The sequence below is a fragment of the Hypanus sabinus genome, chromosome 23, assembly GCF_030144855.1.
Source record: "Hypanus sabinus isolate sHypSab1 chromosome 23, sHypSab1.hap1, whole genome shotgun sequence".
Taxonomy (NCBI): domain Eukaryota; kingdom Metazoa; phylum Chordata; class Chondrichthyes; order Myliobatiformes; family Dasyatidae; genus Hypanus; species Hypanus sabinus.
Window position 1 is genome coordinate 31,339,265 of NC_082728.1, and position 27,664 is coordinate 31,366,928.

The following is a 27,664-nucleotide window of genomic DNA, read 5'->3' on the forward strand; positions in this document are numbered from 1 at the left end:
GGATGCAAGAGTCCATGTTCTGCTTTCATCTCCAGAAACTGCAGAGGACACATACCCAGACAGTCATCAGTTACTGTTGGAAGGTCATCAACTTGGTGCAAGATGCAATTTGGTCTGCCTGAAGCTTGTTGGTTTTGCAGCACAGTGAGATTTCTGCAAGGGAATACTACAGATTGGCTCAGTTCAGGCTGCAGATGTAGAAAATGCTAAAGCTCTCTAGAGAAGGACTGCTCATTTCACTACTGCGCATGGAGATGCCGAGTTGGGTGTGGAAGCCCCTTGAGTAATGAAAGGAGTATCAGCCATGGGAGGGGCAATGGTGTATGTAATTTTATCTAATGATAATTAACAAATCCAATCAAGTTTGTTATTTATTTAGAGATACAGTGCAGACCAGGCCCTCTAGGCCCAATGAACCCTGTAACCAACCTATTTAACACTAGCCTAATCACAGGACAGTGTACCTACTAACTGATATGTCTTTGGACTGTGAAAGGAAACCGGAACACAGAGGCAACCCATATGATTACAGAGAGAACGTTAAAACTCCTTGCAGAAGGTGGCAGAATTAACCTCTGAGCTCTGATACCCCGAGCTGTAAATGTGTTGCACTAACTGCTACTCTACCATGGCATTTGAAAAGAAGAAATGCAGTGCTGATTCTAGATTTGAACATGTGAATAATTGCCCAGAATAAAACCAGCAAATAGGTGAAATCATAGTGGAGAAGTTGTAGATGTCCAGGAAAGCATTCATTTGCTTTGACACAGCCAGCTGTATCGATGGAATACAGTGATATTTTTAAAATTTATGGATAAAAAAAAGGTGAAATCATTCAAAACTTTACACTATTGTAAATTCTGAAGCCTGAGTCAAGGAAAAATGCAGCAGAAGCCTACCAAGAAGGAAAATCACTTTTTGGAATATTATGAAAATAAAGAAAGGGTAAATGAAATGTGTGGTTGGCTGCATGTAGAAAATAGATCAGTATGATATTGTAAATGTAAACAAAATTGCCATACTATTGAATGACTAAATGAGATCAATGTTTTAGAGAAGATAATAGCATTCTGAATATCAAAAGCGACAAAGATAGTGCAGATGAAAATACTCAGACTAAAGAGGCAGATCTTCAAGACCAGATGATTTCCATCCTAACAATCTTTTGAACGTTGGTGAGAGTGCTACTAAACTGCTTAATAATTTTCCAAATTTCTTTCTTGAGAACTGTTTCTGTGGATTGGAAAATTGTGCTAGTCATTTTTCCCTGTCAATAACAAAAACAAACCCACAGTTAAGCCCAGTTTATCAACACTGCCTCTTAGAAAATTATGAGACTGTAACTATGAGAAGAGTATCTAAATGTCCTGAACGTTTTCATTTGTAAAGGGGTAGATCAATTTTGAGCTTAATTTATTTTTTTGAACAGGTGAGTAATGTAGTGGAGAGTGGATTGTCCATGTATATTAGTCACATAGATTTCTAATGGATGTGTGCTAAGGTCCCTAGGAGGCCTGAAGTTAAAGCTTGTGGATAGGAAAGGCATTATTGATCTGGCTAGAAATTTAGTTGATATGGATATCGGGATTAATGGGCAGGCACAGGTGTTGTCTCGTGACTAGCAAGATCCCACAGGATTTACATGCATGGTGTCCCAGTTATACCTTGCATTTATAAATTAGGTGGTTTTTTTCCTTCAGTCGAGGGATTTGGCTTCGCAGACTGAGCCAGCGCTTAATTGTCTATTCCTAAATGTCCTTGAACAGGTCGTGGTGAGCTGTCCTTTTAAACCACTCAGACTCTGAGGATATAAACGATCTTTGGAAAAGTTGAAGACCCAAAAAGGGTAGAAAAAATCATTGAATTGCAGAAATGTTAATTTAGTGAATAAGATAAGTAAATAGATTTGCAGTGTTAATTTGGCAAAATGAAGAAAGTGTAAGAGTCAAATTTAAAATTCAGGGGCTGGCTTTTCAGGAGTGAAAGCAGAAAATGATCGAAATATAGAACCCACTGCTGCCTAATAGTAATTGATGCATGGTTAAATGTGAATTTTAACTTTGTGATTGATATTTCTTTCTTCACTCATGGTGTTAATACCCAAGGTGAGGAAAAGGTGAGTGTGTGACACAGATTAATCAAGATCACTGATAGAATTGGTTCAAGGGATTAAGTTTTCTTAAACCCTTATGTCTGTGTTTCTCCTTGCAAATCTGTTTCTTTCCTAATACCATGAGGAAGAAATTTAAATATATCTTTATCAGTGTTCTCTATATTTTTGAACTTTGACGTTGAATTATTTCATCTGTCAGAGTGTGCATGGATAGCAGCAACACTGCATTAAAACTATGTAAGAACATGTTGTTTCTAGAAAAATGTACAGTATACTTGGGCAACACGAGTGAATCTGCAGATGCTGGAAATAAATAAAAACACAAAATGCTGGCAGAACTCAGCAGGCCAGACAGCAGCTATGGGAGGAGGTAGTGACGACATTTCGGGCCGAAACCCTTCATCAGGAGGGATGAAGGGTTTCAGCTCAAAACGTCGTCACTACCTCCTCCCATAGATGCTGTCTGGCCTGCTGAGTTCTGCTAACATTTTGTGTTTTTACAGTATACTTAATTTGTTACACTTACAAGTTAGGCTTGCATTCTTCTTAACGGTGTTAGAAATTTGCTTTCAGTCTCCTCTCTCTAGAGATTGCTCAATTCTTGAAATTTCTGGAGACCTAAGTAAAACTTAAGATTATTATTTTATTGCACTTTGACTTGGAACAAATTAATACTACCACAAGAGGAATGTGATATCATTGTTGCATGATGATTTATCTCTAATTACTGTTTAAACCTTATCAGATTGCAGGTGTTGATTACATCTACTTTATTCAGAAGAATTCCTTGAACTGGCGGGAGAGAACATTAAAAATAGAAGCCCACAATGAAACCTTTGCCAACCGAGTTGTCATCAATGAATTCTGCTGCTATACTGTATGTAATCAATTGTAAAATATTTTAAATTAATGTAAAATAAAATTGTAGTGTCAGCAACTTTATCTTCAGAAGATGGATAATAAACAGAATAAATGTGTGTGGGTGAGTGGGGGGAGGTGGATCAGAAGAATTAATATTCCTGTAACTTGAAGTTCAGGATAGGAAAAGTGACATGAGATCATAATTTATTCCAACATCTGATTTTTCAGTGTCATTCTTTAATACATTGATTTTCTTCCACACTCAGTATTAAATATTGCACATGCTGTGTATGCCCACAGAGTTCTATCAGTCATGGTGAGGATTGCACAGGATACACATGATGCTACGAGATCAGCAGCTTATTTTTGCATGCACATTATCCCTTCTCTAGTGGTTAAGAAAAATGCCTGAGGCAATAAATATATTGAGTTAGAATAGGAGAATAGGAAGTCAGCACGTTTAAGAGTCAAAAAAATTGAATTTGGTTAATTAAATTGTTTTCTTTCAAAGATGATCTGGTATATCTTTGATAACTAACATCAGTAAAAATATGCACATTTATCTTGATCTACCATCAGCCTAAAGGTTGCAAGTTCATTTAATTTTTGTAAATTTCACTTGCTTTATAATACCATAAATTATAAATCAGTCCATTTATAAATGTTATTTACTGTGGTAGAGAACAGTTTCATAAAGCAAATAAAGTATAGGATAATTAATAAATCACTTGACCATTGGGCTACTTGTAATTTTGGCTAACAAGTCTCTAACATATTAAATTGAAATTGTGAGTAATGTTAATATTGCAAGAATAATGCTATTCTAATGTGAAAAAATATTGTTATTCCATTAGTATTAATTAACTGTAAAATTAAGAGGTTGAATTTATAATATTAATATTCTCTTCTTCTGAGTACTTCATTTCTTTTATTTAACTATTTCTGATTAAGAATGAGGGAAAGCAGTGTAATTCTGTTTGCTGAAAATTATCAGTAGAGCCAGTTTTAGCACCAGTTGACTAATCTGCTACTGCTCAGTTCTATGTCAAAGAAGTTTTAAATTATTTGCTGCCTTTTGATAATTTATGAGTAATAACCCAATTCTGTCATATCCAGAGTTTGAACAGACCCAAAGATGACATGTTTTTCAATAAGTTCACAGTAAATACAGTAACTAATTTTTCTTTAGTTGGATTTACTCAATCTAATCTATTACAGTCTAACCTCTTTTAATCTAGTACTGTAGCGGTGTGCTACACGCAGCGCTAAAATTACGACACGGAGTCGGTAACTGCAGTCGAAGGAAACAACTTTATTCGAAATCTTCAGCCTCACTTTTAAGCCTCCCTCAACCTGCCCCCCATGGCGCAGAGGCTCCAAAGCTCTGTGCTCGCAAACCCCCGTAGGCTATCTAATTGTGAGTCGGTTCGGATGTGCCAGGAAATGGGTCGCCACAGTACATCAGTTTCTGCAACTTGGAGTTTATTTGTCCTACTTCAGTTAACTGGCGGACTCTTTTGAAACTTCAAATATTTAACTTAATCATGCTTTATAATCACTGATGTAGCTAATAGAAATAAAGAACCTTTTATTGTTTTTGAAGATTTATTTGTAATATTGTTATTGCAAAATATCATTTATATTGTAAGTGTTATTGCTGTTTAGAGCAAAGAACTCTTCCATTGCATGAAATTTCAATCATACTTAGAAATACTGTACAAATTAAAATTGTGTATTTCATCAGTAGTTATTTATTTTAAAAAATAGTATAATTGCATTGAGCAACATGATTTGAACCTGGAATATCCTCTCTATTGTACTACTAGGTTCACCAAGAAAATGAGGATTGGACTTGCTTTGAGCAGTCAGCAAGTCTTGATATCAAATCTTTTTTTGGGTTTGAAAGTACTGTTGAAAAGATAGCAATGAAACAATATGCCAGCAGTATAAAAAAGGTATGTGAACTAAAGACATTTAATTTTACCTGTATTATACTTGGCACCTGTATTATGATGTAGGTATAACCTAGACATGAAGAAAGTGCCAAAAGTATCAAATCTGTTTACAATGATTATTTATATTATTTAGTTTTATGTTTTAACCTTTTAGCATCATTGTAAAATATGTAGATGCCTTTTATAATTACGTTTTCAAATTATGGTGAAATGATTTAAACTTTTTAATTTAACTACAAGCACAATAGCTGATTTTATAACTGTCCAAGTCAGCCCGTTCTCTGATTTGGTTAGTATGTTGTTATGTAGGAGTGATTTGTTAACACATGAACATTATCTCTTTATAGTCCAAAATGTTGTTCTTCAGAGGAAGTCTGGTTACTCCTGGTAATACCTACTTATAGCTTCTTGTAAAATTACTTCAGAACACAGAACAATACAGCACAATATGGGCCCTTTGGCCCACAACATTGTGCTGACCTATATGATGCCACTGCATGATAAAGCTTAACAATTTCCACCTATACAGTCCATAGTTCTCCATGTTTTTGTATCCGTGTGCCTATCTAGGAGACTTTCAAATGTTCCTATTGTATCAGCTTCTACTACCATCCCCAGGAATCTATCACTTTCTGTGTGAAAGACAAACTACCTCTGATATCTCCCCTATGCTTTCCTTAATCAGATGTCCTCTGGTATTGGCCATTGCTGCTCAGGGGAAGAAAGATGCTGGCTGTCCACTTTATCTCTGCCTCTCATAATCTTTTACACCTCTAGCAAATTACCTCTTATTCCCTGAACAGTATGCACAAGGCACCTGGCAACCCTCTGAATTGCAATCAAGAGATGCAAATCGCTGCAGGCCGCTAAAACTCAATAATCTCATTGCACCATAAGGCATTTACTTTCCGTCTCAGTGATTTTCATTTCCACAACAATCAAAAGTGATTAACGTGTTTTATTCATTGTTTATGAATAATACTGTGGAAGGCTTTTCTTTCAGACAGTAATTCAGTTCATTGATTTGTCTAGAATAAAAGACACAACATTTTCAACACTTAGGAAACTGCATGCCATCGAAGATGCTCATGTTTTTAAAATAATTTTTTTCCTCTGGATAACTGAAATTTAACGTATATTATAATCAGGTACAAAAAATACAGACAAATTGGAGATGATGCTTACATATCTTTTATTATTAACCTTCCACACCACGTTCCTTGTTAATAAATTGATATTGAATAATGCATAACAGTTTAATCTTTTTGGTTTTGACGTGCTATGTTTGTACATTTTATAGGGGAAAGAAATAATTGAATATTACCTGAAGCAACTGGAAGAAGAAGGAATTATCCATGTACCACGTTGGTCACCAATGGTCAAAGTTAACACAGAAAAGTCAGTTCCTGCCCAGAAGCTGACATCCTCTCCAGCTGTAGCCATACCTGGTCGAGGTGATGCAGTTAGAAAGGAAGAACATGTTAATAAGGACTTGATTGCTGGTTCCAATAATTCACCTGACTCTCTCTCAGGAACTCCAGATGGTAAACACTATAATTCAATTGAATGTTTCTTTTACATGTTTATATTTATCATTGTGCATTTTAAAATTATGTATACTTACTGTGTTCAGTAGTGAATGAAAAGCAGTAATGTGTTTATGCTAAATATTAGAAGAAACACTTTGGACAATGTAATTGGAATAAATAAAATTTGCTAAGTTCATTTAGTTCAAAAATGTTGATGTGAAATACTAAGGTATTAATTGTTTTCATTTGTCAAAAGTGTATATTAACAAGTTTTGAATTTTCAAGTTAAAAAGAACGAGCTCCCTTAATTTATGTATAATTATTCTTAATTGTGGTTTAGATAAATTGGATGCTGATTATATCCAGCGTTATCTAGGTGATTTGACACCACTACAAGAGAGCTGTCTTATTAGGCTTCGAACTTGGCTTCAAGAAACGCATAAGGGCAAGGTAAGGATTTAAATGTCAGAATGACCTGCACTGGTTTATTTTGATCTAGAATCTAAACTATCAATGTTGTCTTCCTAATAGCAAACAGTTGCTTTATTGTCAGTTCTTTCATTAAGTTGATGTTCCTGAATTTTGTGTTGTTGTATTGATTTCAGCTAAACAAAATATTCTCAATGATAAGTTTTTACTCTGGGCCATTACTAAATATCTGTGCGCAGGCTTATTCTGTTTACTAGATGAGATGAACCTGATTAGTTAATTTCTGTCATTGTCTAATTTGAGCATGATTTGCAAACAGAAGGCTTTCTATTTTAAGCTATGGTCTATTTTGTTGTAACCTACTTTTGTTGATATGACTTCATAATACCATGTAATTAATGCACAAAATATGAAATTTTAATATACATTGTAGTTTCCTGATATTTTATTGCAAATTAAATATAATTCTGGTAAATTAAATTTTGAACAGCAAATCCTTAGTTATAAACCTATTGAAAATCATTCAAAGCGTATTAAACTCGATTTGATTCTGTATCTTAATTCAATCTGCTCAAAAATTTGCTTATTTTTCAAATATTCCTAATCGTAAAATTAAATCTATTACATCATTGGGGTAGACACAATAAATGCATGTACATATTTCCAAAAATCACAACTTTCTGACAGTCACACTTTCTTAATCCCTCCATAACCCCAACAACCTGTCGGAGTGCTTCAGTTTATATTTTGCCCTGTCTGTTGTCTGTTTCTATGGCTATGCAGACTGAACATTGTATTGCATATTGTATTGTCTCCCAGTTTTCATGCACAAAGTTTAAACAATTTTAAAGCATTTTCATGGCAGTCCTTTTTAAGAAGCAATATTTGTATTATATTCATGAGTCTGTAACTAACTGTATAATTTGGATGCAAAGTTATATAACTTGGATAAACACCAGATCATTTGAACATTTTTTTGAAACATTTAAGTTTCTTTGCAGTTAAAAGGAAAATTAACATTTCCTTTTCATAATTGCAACTTCACAGATTCCTAAGGATGAGCATATTCTGCGGTTCTTGAGAGCACGCGATTTCAATATTGATAAAGCAAGAGAGCTTCTGTGCCAGTCTTTGACATGGCGTAAACAGCACAAAGTGGACTATCTCTTGGAGACTTGGACACCACCTCAAGTGTTGCCTGATTATTACACAGGAGGCTGGCATCACCATGACAGAGGTTACACAAAATGTTACCTTGCATATTACACTAGGTTCTTAGAATGTATTTTGAAAGGCTGTCTGCTTTAAAAAAAAAGGATCTAAATTCTATAAAACACACAATAATTTAAAAACATCAGTGGCTTTGTACACAAACACAGAAGTTCTTACAGGCCTTTGCACCGCTGGCATTTAGGGGCAACACTGAGGATCCTCCATCTTAGTCTTGTCCATACTGTCACACACAGATATAGAAGGTGGTGGTGTGGCATCAGCACCGGTCTTCGGAGTGAAGGGTCCCGAGTTCGGAACCAGCCGGCTCCCATGCGTGCTTTCAGTCCATGCTGGGTTGAGCTGGGTTGAACTGGCAACTCGGCCTCCTGAAAATAAGAAAGCCTGCAATAAAAATGGCGTCCCGATGATTCCACTCGGAGTTGAGGGCTTTCTTCTTCTTCTTCTTCTTCATTGCTGTTTCCGTAACAGTTTTATTTTAGGGTTGTTAGCCCCTGAGCTGAACCCTCAAACCTGGAATACTAGTGGACCACTCTTGGTTTAGCCTCTACCCCTTGACCCGTTTAGCATTGGTGACCCTACTAAGAGCCAAAGCATAAAGTACTGACTCCAGCCAACATAGTTCTCTGGGCACGCAAGCCTTCAAACCTTATGACTAGATTGCAGTCTTCTTGGTTTATAGTTTTATGAAAGAAATGTTTCTTTTAAGTTACTACAGTACGTTATGGACAGAACCATAAGATCAGTAGCAGAGCATAAAATCATGGCTCAAATTTTCTTTCTATTATAAGTCTAAAGTGAGTTTTATTTAGGTAATTGTGTGTTTCTTGTTTTGGAGTGTTTAGATGGGAGAGATGAAACCACACTGTTGAGATTGGTCTAATTTCAATTTTTGCTTTAATAATGTTTTGAGATCCTTAGAGTTAAAAATAAACTTAAGATAGAAATTGAGCTGCAAATGATAAGCATTAATAAACATTTTCATGATGATTTATCTAAGGTTGATATTCCATTAGCTGTCACTTCTGTTTTGTACATTTAGGTGCATTTTGATTATTGTCCCTATTGAGAAATTCTGTCTTAACCTGGAATATTTTCAATGACTCATCCCTTGCAATTCTTTGGGTGGGAAAATACTTTGTCCTTATTTGGGATTGTGCCCAATGATACTAGATTTCCCAATGAGCATTTACCCAGTCAAGTACCTTAATATCTTGTATTTCAATAAGATCACCTGACACTTGTCTAAACACTGGTGCATTTAGTTCCAGCTTGCTCAGTTTTTCCTCATAAGACAATCCGCACTGAGAATCATGGTCTAAACTGCTACAGTTTACTGGTCCAGTATAGTTAAATATAAAGCCCAATTTGATAATTCTTATGTTGTGTAAATTATTGATTCATTAAACTGATGTGCCACGGCTAGATTTGTGGAAGCAACAGTTGAGAGGAAGCATATTGTCAAATTTATTACTGACAATAATTGCTAAATGCTTCAATTAGCTGCTCTGAAATAAGAAGCTAAACCTTAAAGAGCTTTACTGTTTAATTCATTGGCATGTTTTTGTCTTAGTTTTTCATATTGAAGGAGAGAGGCTCTGAAATCTATTAAATCTGAAAACCTAACTTTTCAGCAGCTTGAAATCTTTTAAAATCATTCCATTTTAATTTTGCTATTAGTAACCAGAGCAAGTAATATAATCATACAGTTTGTTTTTAAATAGATGGGAGACCCCTGTATATTTTGCGACTTGGACAAATGGATACCAAAGGTCTTGTCAGAGCACTCGGAGAGGAGGCACTGCTGCGGCATGTGAGTGCTCTTTAATCATTAACTCTATTTTCATTATCTCTAGCATTATGAGTACTGAATTAATGTAGTTGAGCATTGTCAGCAAAAATATTATGAGACACTTATTAAGAATTAATACATTCCATGCCACAGTACTTTAGCACATGGCTTTTATATACTATGTGGTTTCTTCAAGTGGTGCTGTATGTGGAATCTTAACTTTAATGATATGTGGCCATTATGACTAGGATTGAAACTTGTTAAGCTTATGCATGGGAGAGAATGGGGGTTGGGGGTGTCATCTTAGTCTGCACTGAATTCGGGCTCTGGTACAGGAAGGTAAATTGTTTTCTGAAACACTATTCTGTTAACCCCACAAATTCTATTACATAAGAATTTTATAATCTTTCTAATAAGAACTAATGCATGATTAATTGTTAGCAATTTTATGATGGACATTTGAAATAATTTGATTCAATAATGAATTGTAAATTGAGCATTTGTAAACATTTTGGTTTGATTAGCATTATCTTTTTATAAGACCATAAGGTACAGGAGCAGAATTAGACTATTTGACCCATCGGAGTCTACTTCACTATTTCATCATGGCTGATTAATTTCCCTCTCAACCCTAAACTTCTGCCTTCTCCCCGTATCTTTTCATGCCCTGTCTAGTGAAGAATGTATCAACCTCTGCCTTAAATATACCCAGTGACTTGGCCTCCACAGCTGCCTGTGGTAACAAATTCCACAGGCTCACCACTCTGGCTAATGAAATTCCTCCTTATCTCTGTTCTGAATGAACATCCCTCTATTCTGAGGCTGTCCTTTGGTCTCCACATCCACTCTATCGAGGCCTTCCAGTATTCGATTGGTTTCAATGTCTCCCAGTGACTACAGGCCCAGAACCATCAAATGCTTTTCATATGATAAACCTTTCAATCCTGGAATCATTTTTGTGAACTTCCTTTGAACTCTGTCCAATGACAGCACATCCTTTCTTAGATAAGGGGCCCAAAACTGCTCACAATACTCCAAGTGAGGCCTCACCAGTGCCTTGTAAAGCCTCCATATTATATCCTTGCTTTTATAGTCTAGTCTTTAAATGAAATATTAACATTGCATTTGCCTTATTTGCCAATTATGTTAAGTACTACATTAAAATGAGCATTACAATTAATTAAAATTTCATGGTGAACGCTACAACTTTTTTTTGAAGCCCATTCACTTAATTTTGAAACAATGGCAATAAATTCCGATTTTGGCCCAAAGGGCTGTAAGCTAAAAGGAAAGCTTTTTTTCAGTAAATAGTGTGGCTTTGTCCTAGGTCATCTTGAATCTAACTGGTGAACAAAGGTACCTGCCCAGCTGAGATAATACAGATCCAGTGGCTGGCAGAATTGACTATTTGTACCGGGAAGTCTCAGGTGATATCTTGCCTTCATATCTCAGTGATACCATTTAAAATTAAATTTATCTAAAGAGTTTAAAGTAATTATTGGTGAATATATATCTTTTAAGGTCTTTATTTTTTTTTAATTTAGGCAACATTAAAATTAAAATAAATCATCCAAATTTAATTGCCATTTTGTTCAAAGTGGAGACTCCACTTAGTTGAATGAGGTTACACTCCTTGCACCAGCCTATTAAGCTGATGATCAGAACGAAGGAGCTTTGACCTGAAACATTAACTCTGTTCTGTTTCCTACAGATGTGATTTGACTTGCTGAGTATTTCTGCCATTTTGCTTGTTAAGTTTTAGATTTCCAGCATCTGCAGGTTTTTTTTTTAAGTTCACTCTTCTGGATCTGATTCTCTTTGTGGCATTTGATTTCTAACAAAATTGTCTGTTTCATCTGAATTCTTTGAGTGACTAAGAACTTATTGGCTTCAGTAACCCTAAACCAAAATTAAAGAAAAAAATATAAACATAAAGCAAATAAAAATTAAAAAAAACTATAGACATAAACTTTGCATATAACTTGGCCTTCATGCTGATTTCTAAGACTGTATCTCTTTAAAATCTGTGATATTAGTCAAAAGTGTTTAGAAAACAATGATACAATGTAGAGATTTTGCTGAATAATAATAATGATAAAACAGTGTTCACTGTTGTTTTGTGACAGTAAGAGCTATTTTGGATTTCCACACATTCAGTTTAAAACAGAAAGGAAAAATTGTGTCAATGGTTATATTTGAGGAGGTCAAACATTTGAAGGAATTAATAGAGTAGCTAGAAAAATAATTTCTGGTAGAAAATCTCAGAATAAGGGTACATAACCTTAAAATCAGCTGATTGTAAGGATTACTTCACGGAAACTGAAACACTTGAAAGGTTTTCAACCAGTCTCCACACTTGATCCACTCAGGCAATTAAGTTGAGGCAATTAAGACTGATTTTCCTTAAACAAAAGGATTAAGGGGTACAAAACCAGGATAGGTAGATGGAGTTATAAAACACCTATATCCATGATTTATGCTGTTGGATTATTCTGAAGGTTTTAAGTGGCGCCAAAGAGGATTACATTTATTTGTAAGAACCGGTCAGGAGGTCTGGGCACTTCAAAAGTTTTAAAGGTATATTTAATGTCAGAAAATGTATACAATATACATCCTGAAATTCTTTTTCTTCGCAATCATCCACGAAGACAGAGGAGTGAATAAATGACAGTTAAATGTTAGAACCCCAAAGCCCCCCACCCCAGCTCCCCCTCCACACAGAAGCAGCAGCAAAGCAACGATTCCCCTCTTCCACCAGCAAAAAAAAGCATTGGTGCCCTCCCACTGAAGACTCAAATGTGCAGCAAATCTTCAATTAAGACACAGGCTTGCAGTACCTCAAAGACTACTCATTCACCCAGTAATTCAACATGCCACAGGCTCTCTTTCTCCCTGATAAAGGAAAAAGAGGTGTCCCCGTTTCACAGCAAGAGGGGAAACATAACAAACAACTCGCTGATTTACAATGCTCTGCCCAAAGAGCTCGGGTCCCTGGGTACACAGCCAGCAGCCAGCTTGCTGCTTTCAATCTTCCATGTGCTCCCATGACACACCAGTTTCCTGCGGAGGCACCGACCTCGAGTCTGCCAGCTTCCAGAACCACGAAATCCCAGAACACTGAAGGTGCGCTCATCTTCTTAGCCATGTCCTTGGTATATCAAATAGTGGCCAGTAGTGAGACCCCGAGAGTGGGTACCATTCCCGCAAAAAACCAACGTCAGCGTTTAATTCCAGGTTAAGGTCTTCAAAAGAACCTGAAAGAGAAAAATAGAGATATTAAAGATAGAAATAGAGCTTTTTCCAAAGATGCAGGGAAAGGAGTCGCTGTTAGCCGCCATCGTCCTAAGCTCCTGAGCACTTCGGCTTTGATCTGAAATCTGAACCATTACTTTGCCTCCTCAGATGCTGTTGACCTGCTGAGTTTATTTATTGCTGTGTGCAATTAGCTTCCAGTTCAAAAGAAAAATACAGAAAATTTCTTTTTTTTAGACTGCAATAATAATTTTGGCCCTATGGTATTCTTGTTCCAAATCAGGTTCTGTCTATTAATGAAGAAGGATTAAGGCGATGTGAAGAAAACACCAATGTGTTTGGAAGGCCTATCAGGTAACAGCAAGTTTCAACTTAGTACCATACAAACAGGAAATTATTAACAGTAGAATAGCATAACACTTATTAAAATTTTCTTTTATAATAGCTCATGGACATGCTTGGTGGACTTAGAAGGTTTGAATATGAGACATCTTTGGCGACCTGGTGTTAAAGCACTGCTAAGAATCATTGAAGTTGTTGAAGCTAACTATCCAGAAACACTTGGTCGATTGTTAATCCTCAGGGCGCCCAGAGTTTTTCCAGTACTTTGGACATTGGTAAGTTGTTAAATTATTTGATAAACCAATTTTACATTGTCTGTATTGAAATATTTGCACTGAATATTCTCATTTTATGTCCTCTTTTGCCTATAGGTCAGTCCTTTCATTGATGACAATACAAGAAAGAAATTTCTTATCTATGCAGGGAATGACTACCAAGGGCCTGGAGGGCTACTTGATTACATAGACAAAGAAATAATCCCTGATTTTCTTGGAGGCGAATGTGTGGTAAGAATCTCCAATAACAAATCTGTTTTGATTTGTAGAATTCAAGATCTAGTGACATGCCTAAAATGAAGTCTTAATATATGTGAAGACATTTGTCTAATGCAGGTACATGTAAAGACACGTGTACAGGAAAAAAAGCAGTCATTGATATGTTTTTTAATTACTTTGGTGAAGACAACATCGTAATTATGTCATGTACAATGGATTCCGGTTAACTGGGGCAAGTGCTTATTGGGGTAACTCTTAAAGAACAAAAACTGATTGAGAAAATAGGCAGGAAATAGGCTACTAAATTGTGACAAGAGACTGTTGCCAAACAGTTTCTAATGAGCATTAGTTGCTGTTAGGCATTACACTGTGCTTGGGGTGACCAGTTTTTAATTAGATAATAAGATCGTAAAATACAGGAGCAGCATTAGGCCATTTGGCCCATTGAGTCTGCTCCATGATTTCATCATGGCTGATCCATTTCCACTTCAGCCCCAATGGTTGGCACAACATTGTTGGGCTGAAGGGCCTGCAATGTGCTGTAGATTTCTATGCTGTGTATTCTATGTTCTAATCTCCTGACTTCTTCCCATAACCCTTCATGCCCTGACTAATCAAGAACCTATCAGCCTCTGCCTTAAATATACGTTATGATGGCCTCCACAGCAGTAAATTTCACAGTTCTCTACTTTCTAGCTGAATAAATGACTCCTTATCTCTTTTCTAAGTGGTCGTCTATCTTTTCTGAGGCTGTGCCCCCTGGTCCTAGATTCACTCATGATAGGATGCATCATCTCTAGGTCCACTCTACCTTGGCCTTTTAGTATTCAATAGGTTTCAATGAGATTCTTTCTCTCCCCCCTCCCCCCCACCCCCATTCTTCTAAACTCCATTGAGTACAGGCCCAGAACCATCAAATGTTCCCCATATGGTAACCCTTTCATTCTCAGAATCATTCTGTGAATCTCCTCTGAACCCTCTCCAATGTCAGCACACTGTTTCTTAGATAAGGGGCCCAAAGCTGCTCACACCTGTGCCTTATAAAGCCTCAACATTACATTCTTTTATATTCTAGTTCTTTTGAAATGAATGCTAAGATTGCATTTGCCTTCCTCACCACTGACTCAACCTGCATTTTCAGATTTTTGAGTAATTTCCCCATTTAGAAAATAGTCTAGGCTTTTATTCCTTCTGTCAACTTGCATGGCCATAGATTTCCCAACACTTTATTCCATCTGCCGCTTCTTTGCCCATTTTCTTAATTTGTCCTAAGTCCTTCTGCAACCTCCTTGCTTCCTGAACACTACCTGGCCTTCTGCCTATCTTCAAGTCATCTGTAGATTTGGCCACAAAGCCATCAATTTTATCATCCATATTTGACGTATAACATAAAAAGAAGTGGTTCCAACACAGATCCCTGTGGAACACCACTAGTCTCTGGAGGCCAACCAGAAAGGGCTGCTTTTATTCCCACTTTTTACCTCGTGCCAATTAGCCAGTTCTTTATTCATGCAAGTATCTTTCTTATAATACCATTTGCTCTTGTTAAGCAGTCTTATGATTGGCACCTTTTGAAGGCCTTCTGAAAATCCTAGTACACAGCATCCACTGATTCTCCTTTATCTATCCTGCTTCAAAGAATACCTATGAATGAGTTGGGCAGGATTTTCCCATTAAGAGTCCTTACTGACAAGTACCCTGAAACCATATCGTTCACAATCAACTCTCAACATCTTCCCAATCACTGAGGTCAGACTAACTGGCCTATAATTTCCCTTCTTCTGCCCCTCTCCCTTCTAGAATAGTGATGTTTGTAATTTTCCAGTCCTCTGGAGCGATGCCAGAATCTTGATTTTTTTTTCTCTTCTTTGGAAGATTATTACTAATGCCTCCACTATCTCATCAGCCACCTGTTTCAGAACTGTCGGGTGTAATCCATCTGGTCCAGCTAATTTATCTACCTTTATATCTTTCATTTCCCAAGTATCTTCGCCTTAATAATGGCAACTTCACCCCCTTTTGCCTCCTGACATTCTTGAACTACTGGCATACTGCTAGTGTCTTCCACAGAGAAGACTGATGCAAAATACTTATTCAGTTTGTCTGCCGTTTTCCTTGTTTTCACCCCCAAATCCATTACTACCTCCAGCATAATTTTCCAGTGGTCTCATCTCTCTTGTACAATTTATATATCTGATTAAATTTTGGTATTCTCTTTAATATTATTGGCTAGCTTACCTTTGTATTCCATCTTTTCCCTCTATGACTTTCTTAGTTCCCTTCTGTTGGTTTTAAAAGGCTCCTCAATCCTCTAACTGTCCACTAATTTTTGCTGTATTATATGCCCTCTCTTTGGCTTTTATGTTGGCATTGACTTCCCTTGTCAACCATGGTTGTTTCATCCTCCTTTAGCTTGTGATATTCTTCTTTAGGATTTATCTGTCCTCTGCCTTCCAAATTGCTCCCAGAAATTCCAACCATTGCTGCTGTGTCGTCATCCCTGTTAATGTCCCCTTCCATTTATATCCCAAATGTTCCTATTCTGACCCTTGCTGGCACGTAGCATAGACAGCAATCCAGAGGTTACTACCTTGGCAATCCTGCTTTTCAGCCTTTTACCTAGCTCCCTAAAATCTCTCTTTAGGATCGCCTTGATTTTCTTAGCAATGTCATTAGTGTCAATAAGTGCCAAGACTTCTGGCTGCTCACTTTCCCCCTTTAGAATGGTGTGGACCCAATCCGAAATAACCCTGCCCCGGCAACTGGGAGGCAACATATCATCCTGGTGTATCCATCACATCCACACAATTTTGTCTTTATTCCTCTAACTGTGGTATCAGTACTACAGTCCTCTTCACCTCTGAATCACAGTGCCAGAGTCCCAGCTTGCCCCAGTGGGTTGATCCCTCTGAGCAGTATCCAAAACAGTATCTGAATCACCCAGTTACCTACTTCATGTAACCTGGAGGTGTGCATCTTCCTCTCTCACACTTCCTCAGTCCAAATACCATCAAGCTGCAGTTCCAGTTCCTACACATGTTCTCTGAGGATCTGCAGCTCGTTGCACCTGGTACAGATGTAGTTATCTGGGAGGCTGTAGGTCTCTCAAAATTCACATACCTTACACAAAGAACATAACACTGCTCGTGGAGTCATTCTCACTGCTCTAACTATGCCCTTATAGACAAGGAATAAAGAATAAGAACAAACATGCCAGATACTTAGGTCAAACAAGCCTGATCTCCCCTGAGCCTGATGAGCCAATGCTAAAACCTCCCCACTAGTCACTCTGCTTGCTCCTGTCTTATTTTTATTCACCCTTAATCATGAATCCCATTCACTGATTGGCCATTGTTCAAACTCTGAAAACAGCCACGAATCACTGCTTTTTTAATCTTCAGACATGGACCTATGTGAAGTTGCCTCTTTTTCTCACGCCCCCCCCCCCCCTTCATTGATGTGCTGCAGTTCAGACTCCAAATAATGTCAATTACATGTGTTTGTATTCAAAAAAGCAGTTACTGGTAGTTAGTGAGAAATAAGCAGTTAAGTTGATTCAGAACTGTTTTGCTCACTGTGGTTTCAAGCATTCAGACTTGGACTTGGCAGTAATTACCAAGAGTGAAATTGTAATGATTTCACTATTTCAGGTTAGGAACTATGAAAAATTTGAAGGTATCCACAATCATCTTTAATGTTAAAACGATAATGAAATTTTGGAGGATGGAATCATAGAAAGCATAATATGAAGGCATTCCCATGACTGCATTAGATATCTGTACTGATTTTGTTCATTTACAGTCAATTAAAAGATCACGACAGCACACACTGGATGATTCCTACGTCATTAACTATTAGGAACTAATACACCAATACTAATTGGTACTACAATGGAATTGGAAGTGTTTGTTCTGTAATTCATTTATGAGGGGTAATTGATGTTTGTGGCCTAAGGTAGAAGAAGTCAATTTAAGAAAACCTAGTATATTTATTTTTCAACATAGTCCCCTCCTGCATTTACACACTTGGTCCAGCGGTCATGGAGACCTCCAGAAAGTGTTCACAACAGGGGTGATTGATAAGTTCATGGCCTAAGGTAGAAGGAGATGAGTTATACAGCTCTCGTTACATGCACGTGCAGTTCAACTCTTTGAGTGATTGTGCAGAAAGTTTGAAGATAATAACTCATCTCCTTCTACCTTGGGCCACAAACTTATCAATTACCCCTCGTAGTTACAAAAAATTTTATTCAGTGAAATGGTAGCTTGCTTTTTTTTGTATCTTTATAACTGTTTTCTTGACACTTTCCCAAATTGGGCAGCCACTTAGTTGGGCCAAAATGTACTGGAACCTATGTGTCACAATTGACTGCAATCCACTGTACTTCAAATATTTCTTTATCTTGTACTGTCTTCTGAAGGTCCTGATTATCATAAGTGTGGTGCAGTGCTTAATTAGTTTTGAAATAGATAAATTCAACTACTATAAGTAACAGTATTATTTAATCAACAAGACAACTTGTGTTGTCAGTTATATTTCATTTATAAAATATAGACCCTTGAGCTTGATTTAGAAGAAGCAGTAATTTACTCATATCTTCGAAAATTCAATGTGCTGTATTCATTACTCTTCAGTATGTTCTTCTCTACATTGGAGATATAAAATGTAGTTTGGATGACAACATTGCAGAACCCTTCCATTCAGTTCAGGCACCTTGAGCTTACAAATGTGTCACTTTAATTTTCCATTACCCTCCCAGCTCTGACCTCTGGTCTTGTCTTTGATATTATTGAACCAAGTAATTCCTTTGTCGACTGAAATGATCAGCAACTCACCTTCTGACTTAGCACGTTTCAGCAGTATGAACCTGGTACTGAATTAAATGATTTCAGGGGTCAGACTTTTACATTTTATGTTAGAATTGGCTAGTTCTAACATTAGGTTGTCGATTTGAAGCAGAGGACAGTAGAATTGTTATCATCTCTATTGTTACTGCCTGACCTGCCAACTATTTCCAACATTCAGTTTATATTTCAGATTTCCATCATCCATAGTAGTTTTGTTCTCCAGGTTTGCTATCTCACAGTTGTCCACACTCTTTCTCTCTGTTTTCATTGATCTTTCTCTTTGCACCTCCACTAGACAGATCATTTGCGGTCAATAAGCCTTTAGTACCCTCACTCAGCCAGCAATAGCACTGCTTTCCATTCACTGCCTTGGTCTCCATTTGACCTCAGCCATTCCTTTTGTCCTCTGCGACCCTTTGCCTCCTCGTTCCACAAATGAAAAATAACTTTTGATTTCTAACTTTCTAACTGTTTCTGAGGGTCATCAAAGTGAAACATAAAAATGAAAACAGAAAATGCTGGAAATACATATCTGAGGAAAGAGAAACAAAGTTAATGTTTTAAATTGAAGGCACTTGTAAGAGCTAGAAGGGAGACAAAAGAAGCTGCTGGAAGAATGAGGGCGGGTGGATATCTAATAGAGAAATCAGTACTGAATTCAGAATTGGGTCCAGAAGGTAGCAATATGTCCTGATGGAAGATGAGATGCTGTTTAAAAACTTTTTTCTTTCGTTGTACCAATCACAAGGCAACAGAGCAGATTGGGAGTGACTTTAAGAATTAAAGTGGAAACCACCAGGCAGCTTAGAGTTGCTCATGTACCCTAAATGATGGTGCTTCACAAGTAGACAACAATCTGCATTTGCTTTCTTCAATGCCGAGGCGAGTACAATATGATCACTGGATAATAGGAAGAAGTATAGGTGAATCATTGCTTCATTTTGAAATATTGTCCAACTTCCTGGATGGTGGGAAAAGAAGAGGTAAAAGAACCAAGAGTTGCATTGCGTGTGGTTTCAAGGGAAAATACTGAAAGGGTGGTTTGCAGGAGCAGAAGAGTTAACCAGAGTCATGAAGGGAATGTTCCCTGCAAAATACTGAAAGGAGAAGAGAGAAATTGCGTTGAGTAAAGGAATCTCTTTAAATGTGGAAATTACATTGAATGATTAATTGACTGTGGAGACTGGTGGGTGTGGAAGTTGAGGATCAGAGGAATTATACACGTGTTCAGTTCTGGAGGAGAGGGGATGAGGCACAGGAAATGAGCTATGATCTAGGGCTTTGTTAACAATGGTAGAGAGGAGGCCATAGTTCAGGAAGAAGGAAGACATCTTAGATTCACCTGCATGGAGAGTCTCATAATTGGAGAAACAGCAATATAGATGAAGAACTGGGAGAATCGAATGGAATCCCTACAGAATAAACCTGAAGCATTAAAACTGTTTTTAATTCACAAATATTGTCTGGCCTGCTGAGTATTCCCAACAGTTCATTTATGATTTTCAGTTTTAGTAATAACAATGTTTTGTTGAAATTTAGAAGTACAGATGACCCCCACAATGCAGGAGAGGTTTGAATTCCCAGAATATGGTCCATCTGAACTTTTTCCAAAAGGAAAAGTTGCATCATCTATGCATATGTCAAGAAACTAGAGTTGAAAAGAATTATTTCCAGTTTATTTCCTTTTTTCACACAAGTTCTGTGAGAGTGAATCTTATTCCATAAATCAAATCTCCGGGTAATGATTTGTTAATTACCCTAATAGTCATCATGTTAGAATTGCCTATACTAGCTTTTCATGGATTTATATAGGTCAGAGAGTATGAAGGAGTAAGCAATTTCTTCTCCAACCCCTCCACGCCCCCACATAGTTTTGTGCAGGCATTCTTGTACTACTATAATCTTATGAAAATATTAATTCTAGCATTTTAACTTCAAGAAGAACTTTTTAAATATATTATGTAAAATTGGTAATAGTATCATCTGCTATTTTATGGAGTTATCTACAAATAATCATTTATTTCTTGAATTACTTAGAAATAGGATGGGTTGGGGTTAAAGAGAAAGGCAGGTCCAAGGAAAGTGAAATTGGTTGTTTCTTCTTAAATATTCAATTATAACTTTTAAAAAAAAACTATAACTCATTTGAACCAAGTATGTAGCCAACTTGCATTGCACACTCTGCTGAAGCATCTGGGCTCCTTATAAACAACAGATGTTTTCCCTCCATTTCCCTATGGAATTGTGTATTAATTGGAAACAGAATGAACTCTAATGCATGGGACACCTGACTTTGGCAATATTTTTGCCATATGCCTGTAATACACCGTATTGGAAAAGTGCATTGTTGGATTTAAATGTTCATTTGGTTCCCAAATCTTGTAATGTACTTCTTGAACAGTCAAGCTAAATAAAGAAAAATGTCATATCTAACACTGTTTTAATGCATTTCCTGTAGTGTGAGGTTCCAGAAGGAGGTTTAATTCCCAAATCTATGTATAGAACACCAGAAGAGCTCGACAACGATGACATCAGGCTTTTGACTGAAACTATTTATCAGTCAGCAAGTATTTTCAAAGGATCACCTCATGAGGTAAAGTTTTTCCTTAAAATAACTCTTAAATTTATATTCATGATTTCAGAGCTGAAATGGCAATAATGAGAATTGCTTATGCTAAACATGAAATTCAAAGTACATTTATTATCAAAGTATGTATACCATATACAACCTTGAGTTTTTTTGTCTTGTAGGCAGCCACAAAACAAAGAAACACAATAGAATCCACTAAAAAACCACACAACAAAGGCAATCAGATACACAATGAGCGGGGTGAGAGGAAAGGAACATATTGTGCAACCGAATCTCTGTGGTGACATATGCACTTGTGTAGTGAAGTTACTATGAACTTTGAAAAATAGAATAAACAAATAACACGCAGAACATTAATGGCAAAATCTCCAAAAGTGAGCCCACAGCTACAGAGCCATTTCAGCACTGCTGCTAGCCCAGGAGCACAATGGCTGCAGACCACACCTGCAGAGTCAGTTCAGCGCTGAGGCAAGTAAAGCCTCATGGGGTAGTGAGCTGAACACCGGTTTGTCCTTCACTCTCGTCCTCTATGACTTGATCTTTTTAATTTGGCTTTGTGCTTATATAGACTAAACGTGAGTTCATTTTCTGCGCACAACCTTGGGCCTCGCCTCTTCAATCGAGCCTGAACATTAAATCTGGCCTAAGTTAACTTCAGCAATGTTCAAAATAGCCATATCTGTATTCTCAAGACACCAGTTCACTGAATCTTTCAGGATATACAAAACGCTAGATTATTCATCTGAATAAAACCACAACTCCCAAAGGGAAATTACCGGCTGCAGATTGCAGTGATCATTTCCTATAAGAAGTACATTTAATAGAAAAGTTGATGCTTTTGTTTGTTGCCCACATAATGTGGCTCTGTCTTGCCACCATCATCTCGGAAGATTTATTACTTGTTCAGATTTTCTGTCTGTAAAATTTGTTCCATAGTGCTTAAGGAAATGTTGAGCATTTCTATAGGATGTTGATTTATTATTTTTGTTCTCCAGATATCAGTTGAAATAGTGGACGCATCTTCTGTGATAACCTGGGATTTTGATGTGTTAAAAGGAGATATTGCCTTCAACATCTATCATTCAAAGCGAGCACCCCAGCTACCCAAAAAGGATACACTTGGGGCCCATGGTATAACATGCCCTGGAGGAAATAATGTACAACTTATCGATAAGTCATGGCAACTGGGAATGGATTATAGTATGGTGGAGTCAGCACTGATCTGTAAAGAAGGAGAGAGTGTACAGGTCAGTTACGTAACCTAGTTTTGTTTTGGGACTTCAGTCAAGAGAGTGAGATTCATAGATCCTTAGTAATGATGTGTAGTTCAAATAGAGTTTGTATATATTTCTGTAAAACAAAGATTTATTCAATTATTTTTCTTTCTTATTGTTTATAGGGTTCACATGTAACAAGATGGCCTGGTTTTTATATACTTCAGTGGAAGTTTCACAACATGCCTTCTTGTGCTACAACTAACCTACCTCGTGTAGATGATGTACTGGCAACGTTACAGGTTTCATCCCATAAGTGTAAAGTTATGTATTACACTGAAGTTATAGGATCAGATGATTTCAGGTAAGAGATGTACAATAAATTCATTACCATATGTACGCAGTGCATCATCAGTAGAAGTACAAATAAATAAAACCTACAGTTCTGTCAGTCATTGTCTCTCCACTCCATATGCTGGTTCCTCATGTTGACCAGACTGGTTAATTCATAGGTTTCTGCCAATTAAATGCAGAGGCTGGTGGGGGTAGAAGATGAGGATCATCTGAAATATACTAATATACTGCATGTGAATTTCCTTTTGATGAAATGCTTTCAGATTATATTTTCAACACTTGAGCCTACATTTTAAGCACTCACCATCTCTCTCTGCTACAAAACATGTTTCTATAAGGATTATAAACCTAATTATAAAGAGTTTTAAAAACTAGTAATTATACCAGTTCACTGAAATGTTTGGAATTAGCTTTCAAAATATAGCCATGCATTTAATGTTGATGATAATTTGTGGTGTTTGTATGTAACTTCCTTTGCCAGCACATTAGAACCTTATTTGTTGCAGGGCTAGCACCCTCGAAACCTGGGCTGATGATTTTGAAATATGTGTTCAAATCCGGGGAATTTAAATTCACTTGATTAGAACATTTGTGAATTTTAAAAATGTCATATTTTTAAATGTGAAAGAAAAATGGTTGATTTCCCTTAATAACCCTTTTAGTTCACTAATGTTACTTTTGGTGGGGAGAAAAAAGATATCCATCACATTTACTTTGGTAGTTAGTCATTCACCATAAGTGGGCCCTTCAACCCACTGAGTGCCTGTCAAACCATCAAAAACCCATTTTCACTGATCCTGCTTTTGTAATTCACCTCGCGTTCTCATTAACACTACCCAAATTCTGTCATTCATCTACATAAATGTTAGTTAACAATGACCAGTTCAACTAGCGGTCTACATGTCCTTTCAATGTGGGATGAAACTGGAGCATTGAGAAGGAACCCACAAAATCATAAGAAAAGTGTATAAATTCCCCACAACATCAGAAGTCAGTATTGAACATGGGTCACTGGAGCTGAGAGGAAACAGTTCTATTTACTGCACCAATTTGTCATTCTTATGACTCATACACTGAAATGAGGTTGGCTCTTAAAGCAGACCATTTAGTTTTATCAAAACTCTACTGAGGAGAAAGATTATAGTCTGACACCATTTTAGAAGTGGTCACTAGTTATTTGATTGTAAATTCATGCGTTTATTATTTGCTACCAAGATCAGGGCATCATTGGCAGCTCTTATTGCCTGTCAAAAACACTTGAGAAGGTGACGTTGCTTTCTTGATCCACTGAATTCCCCTTGACAAAACTATACTCATGGTGAGCTTAGAGTTCCAGTATTAAGATCCAGTGAGGATGAAGAGGAGCAACAAGTCAGAAGTATGCATGATTTAAAGGAGAACTTGCAAGTCATGGCCTGGTTTCTTCTGCCTTCCATCTTCTAATCATTGGAAACCACGGGTGTGAAAGGTGTTGTTGGAGAAGCCTTGAATTGCTGCAGGATGTTACAATATGATGGAATTTAATTCTGGTGTTACTGATGGCCCTTTGGCCCACTGAGTCTGCTTCACCATTCAATCATAACTGATATTTTCTCAACCCCATTCTGTTGCTAAGCCAAATCATATGTAGCACTGATAGTGCTACAGTGAAGGATGTTCTCAGTGTGCAGAAGGGACTTTGTATGAGGAGGAACTGCTTTTCTCAGAGAGTGGTGAATCTGTGGAATGCTCTGCCCAGTGAAGCAGCAGAGGCTTCCTCAGTAATTACATTTAAGACAAGGTTGGATAGATTTTTGCATAGTAGGGGAATTAAGTATAATGGGGAAAAGGCAGGTAGGTACAGATGAGTCCATGGTCAGATCAGCCATGATCTTATTGAATGGCGGAGCAGGTTCAATGGGCCAGAGGGCTTTCTACTGCTCCTATTTCTTATAAGTCAGTTTTCTTTTTAGTTTCATGGACAGGGCTCATTTGCAATCAGCAGCTTTTAAGGATATAGACAAATAGGTGTTGATTCACTTGCTGTTTGCCACAAACCCAGTCTATCACGTGTGTCCTTCAGGACTTAAGCAGGTCAGTCAGTGGTAGTGCTAACCATAGCAGCCTTTGTCAGCTGAGGGCGAATGCTATGTAGCGGCACACACTAAATGCTGGAGCAACTCGGCATGCCAGGCAGCATCTGTGGAAGAGAGTAAACAGTTGGCATTTTGGGCCAAGACCCTTCAGTCTGTCCCAATGAGTTCCTCCAGCATTTACTGTGTGTTGCTTTGGGTTTACAGCATCTGTAGATTTTCTCTTGTTTATGATACTATGTAATGATCACACTCAAATCAATACTTAGCAGCATATATTCTTGTCTCTGTTTGATGTGATACCATGAGTCTTCATAAGATCCAGAACTCATTTGAAGGCACTTAGTCACTCCACCACTGGGCTGTCACCTGTTTTGATGTGCAACATGGCATAGCTAAGGCTAATTACTGAAGAATCTGGGCAGTCAGATGAAAGCTGCAATTCTGTGGTTATAATGGCCTAAAGTTGCTTGGCTTGTCTGTGAGACATTTCTCCCAATTTGGAGATGAATTTCCAGACCTGAAAATGACTTTGCAAGATTATATGGATTGGGTGTGCTTTTCACACATTTACTTGATGTTAGTGATTATCTTCTTCACCATCTGAGTGATTGCTACATTAGAAATCGTTTATGAGCTCATAACCACTTATTCTGAGTTAAAGTCACATATGGCCAGGCCAGTTTAAAATAAAAGCAGATTTATTTCCCTGAAGGATATTTCTGAGCCAAATGGATGTTTAGTCAGGTAAGCATTGTCTATAACTTCTTAGTTTCACTATCACAGATTTTTGTTTATATCATTAGCCAAATGTAACTTCCCTAGTCGTTTTGATGAGACTTTAATTTGTCACTACAGGCCACTGAATTACTAGTCCAGTAAGATAACTAGTACACATACCTGAATTTCTGATGTACGCTTTGTGTGTCAGAGATAATTCCTTTGGTATTGATTTTTTTAACAATAGGATGAGAACAATGGCAATTTCATCTCTGGGATATTTGGCAAAAATAACTAAAACTAGCTACATTTATTTAATGTACTGTGATATGGACCTGGCTTATCTTATGTCATAGTCTAGCTAAACCAAATGAAGATGGTACTTTCTTGTATATTTTATTAGAGATGCAAATTGATTCTTCAGCACTTGCAGTACACAGTGGAGTGTTGCCCACTAAAACAAAAAAGGGAATATATCTACAAGCTCAGTTTGTTATTTTTAATTAGTATATTTTAGATATTAATATACTAATATTGAAAGGAAGATCAAAGGGTTTGATGTTCAAAATTACAAAGAATGTTAATTATTAAAGGAGCCCTATATAGTTGTCTGTCAATAACTTGAACGTGCAAACTTAAAGGATTTTTACTGAAGGAAGAAAATGGAAAGGAATTATCCGTAGAGGAGGATCAGTATTTAAATATAGGCTGGGAAGAGGAGACTGGGTCTAAGTGGACAACTACTTTTAACAGCCAGTCTAGGACCAACAATCAGATGAATCTTAGGCCTGTAAAATTCTAGGATTTTATGTACAAAAATGTTACGAGGAACAAAGAGGGAGATTCCCAATGAACAAACACAACTATTATTTTATGGATGTGAAGAATATTTGCTTTGCATTGAAATCCACAAAATATTTTGTTTTATTTTAGGGGATCCATGACAAGTCTTGAATCTAGTCACAGTGGCTTCTCACAGCTCAGTGCTGCTACAACATCATCCAGCCAGTCACATTCCAGCTCTATGATCTCCAGGTAGTGATTCAGATTGCCTACAATTTAAAACCAAGTACCAAACAGGACAGTTTTTGGTGATAGCTGATTGTAATAATGGTGCAGCTCACAAAAGATCTTCAGAGCACCCTGTAAAATCAGCTCAATTCATTTTCTTTGTATGTTTCATTTCTTCCTTCACTGATCTTTATGAATCTGTAACTTGCAATGAATTTTTAAAATAATGCAGTTTTTAGACAAATGCCATTAAGATGTATATACTTACAGCACTGCAGTTTCTAACAACAATACATTTTAAAGATAATACTGTTCTTTAAATTCTTTCTCTGGAAATAGTAAATTGTTTCTTAATTCTTATGACTGTCATTACAATGTATTGGGGGAAAAAAGCACAACATCAAAAAATGAATATCTTGTATTATTCTAAATGACACGTAAAGGAAAAGTTGTATAAATAAGAAGTTATTACAAGCACATGCCAGATATAGAAAATGTCTTTTACACTTGAGCCAGATTTTCAGATTTGAAACCTTGCTGAAGTTATAGCTAACACTTCAGTTTTTTGAGTTTGAATAACTGTTACTGTAATTTAGTTATTAATAAGTTCTGAAACCTGGAGTACTCCCTTGAAACAAAATCACTGATAACATTGTTGTTGTCTTATAACTTATACATTACATATCGGTCCTTACGGAGCAATACATGTTGCCACTGGTTTGGTAATATATCATTCACATATTCTTCAGCAGTCTCTTTTTAAGTAATAAATGTCTAAACTTAAATGTTAGTGCTGGTCTTCTTTTCTATTTGTATTTTTGCAGTTTTGAAGTTTCATGAATGGACAACTTACCATTTT

General features: G+C 36.9%; 1 protein-coding gene across 4 annotated transcripts in view; it reads left to right on the plus strand.

Moving 5' to 3' along the window:
• The window catches only part of LOC132380094 (SEC14-like protein 1), a 59,719-nt gene that overhangs the window by 28,093 nt on the left and 3,962 nt on the right, over positions 1 to 27,664 (plus strand). For 3 of the 4 annotated variants that reach the window (XM_059948645.1, XM_059948643.1, XM_059948642.1), the window contains exons 4-16: positions 2,859 to 2,990; positions 4,801 to 4,929; positions 6,230 to 6,473; positions 6,799 to 6,908; positions 7,935 to 8,124; positions 9,842 to 9,930; positions 13,445 to 13,515; positions 13,607 to 13,778; positions 13,875 to 14,009; positions 21,303 to 21,437; positions 22,430 to 22,681; positions 22,834 to 23,012; positions 26,728 to 26,829. In XM_059948645.1, the coding sequence (XP_059804628.1) occupies positions 2,859 to 2,990; positions 4,801 to 4,929; positions 6,230 to 6,473; positions 6,799 to 6,908; positions 7,935 to 8,124; positions 9,842 to 9,930; positions 13,445 to 13,515; positions 13,607 to 13,778; positions 13,875 to 14,009; positions 21,303 to 21,437; positions 22,430 to 22,681; positions 22,834 to 23,012; positions 26,728 to 26,829 (1,940 nt within the window). Of the gene's footprint in view, positions 1 to 2,858; positions 2,991 to 4,800; positions 4,930 to 6,229; positions 6,474 to 6,798; positions 6,909 to 7,934; positions 8,125 to 9,841; positions 9,931 to 13,444; positions 13,516 to 13,606; positions 13,779 to 13,874; positions 14,010 to 21,302; positions 21,438 to 22,429; positions 22,682 to 22,833; positions 23,013 to 26,727; positions 27,596 to 27,664 lie in introns of those variants that run through there. The other variant, XM_059948644.1, reaches the window with a different exon arrangement.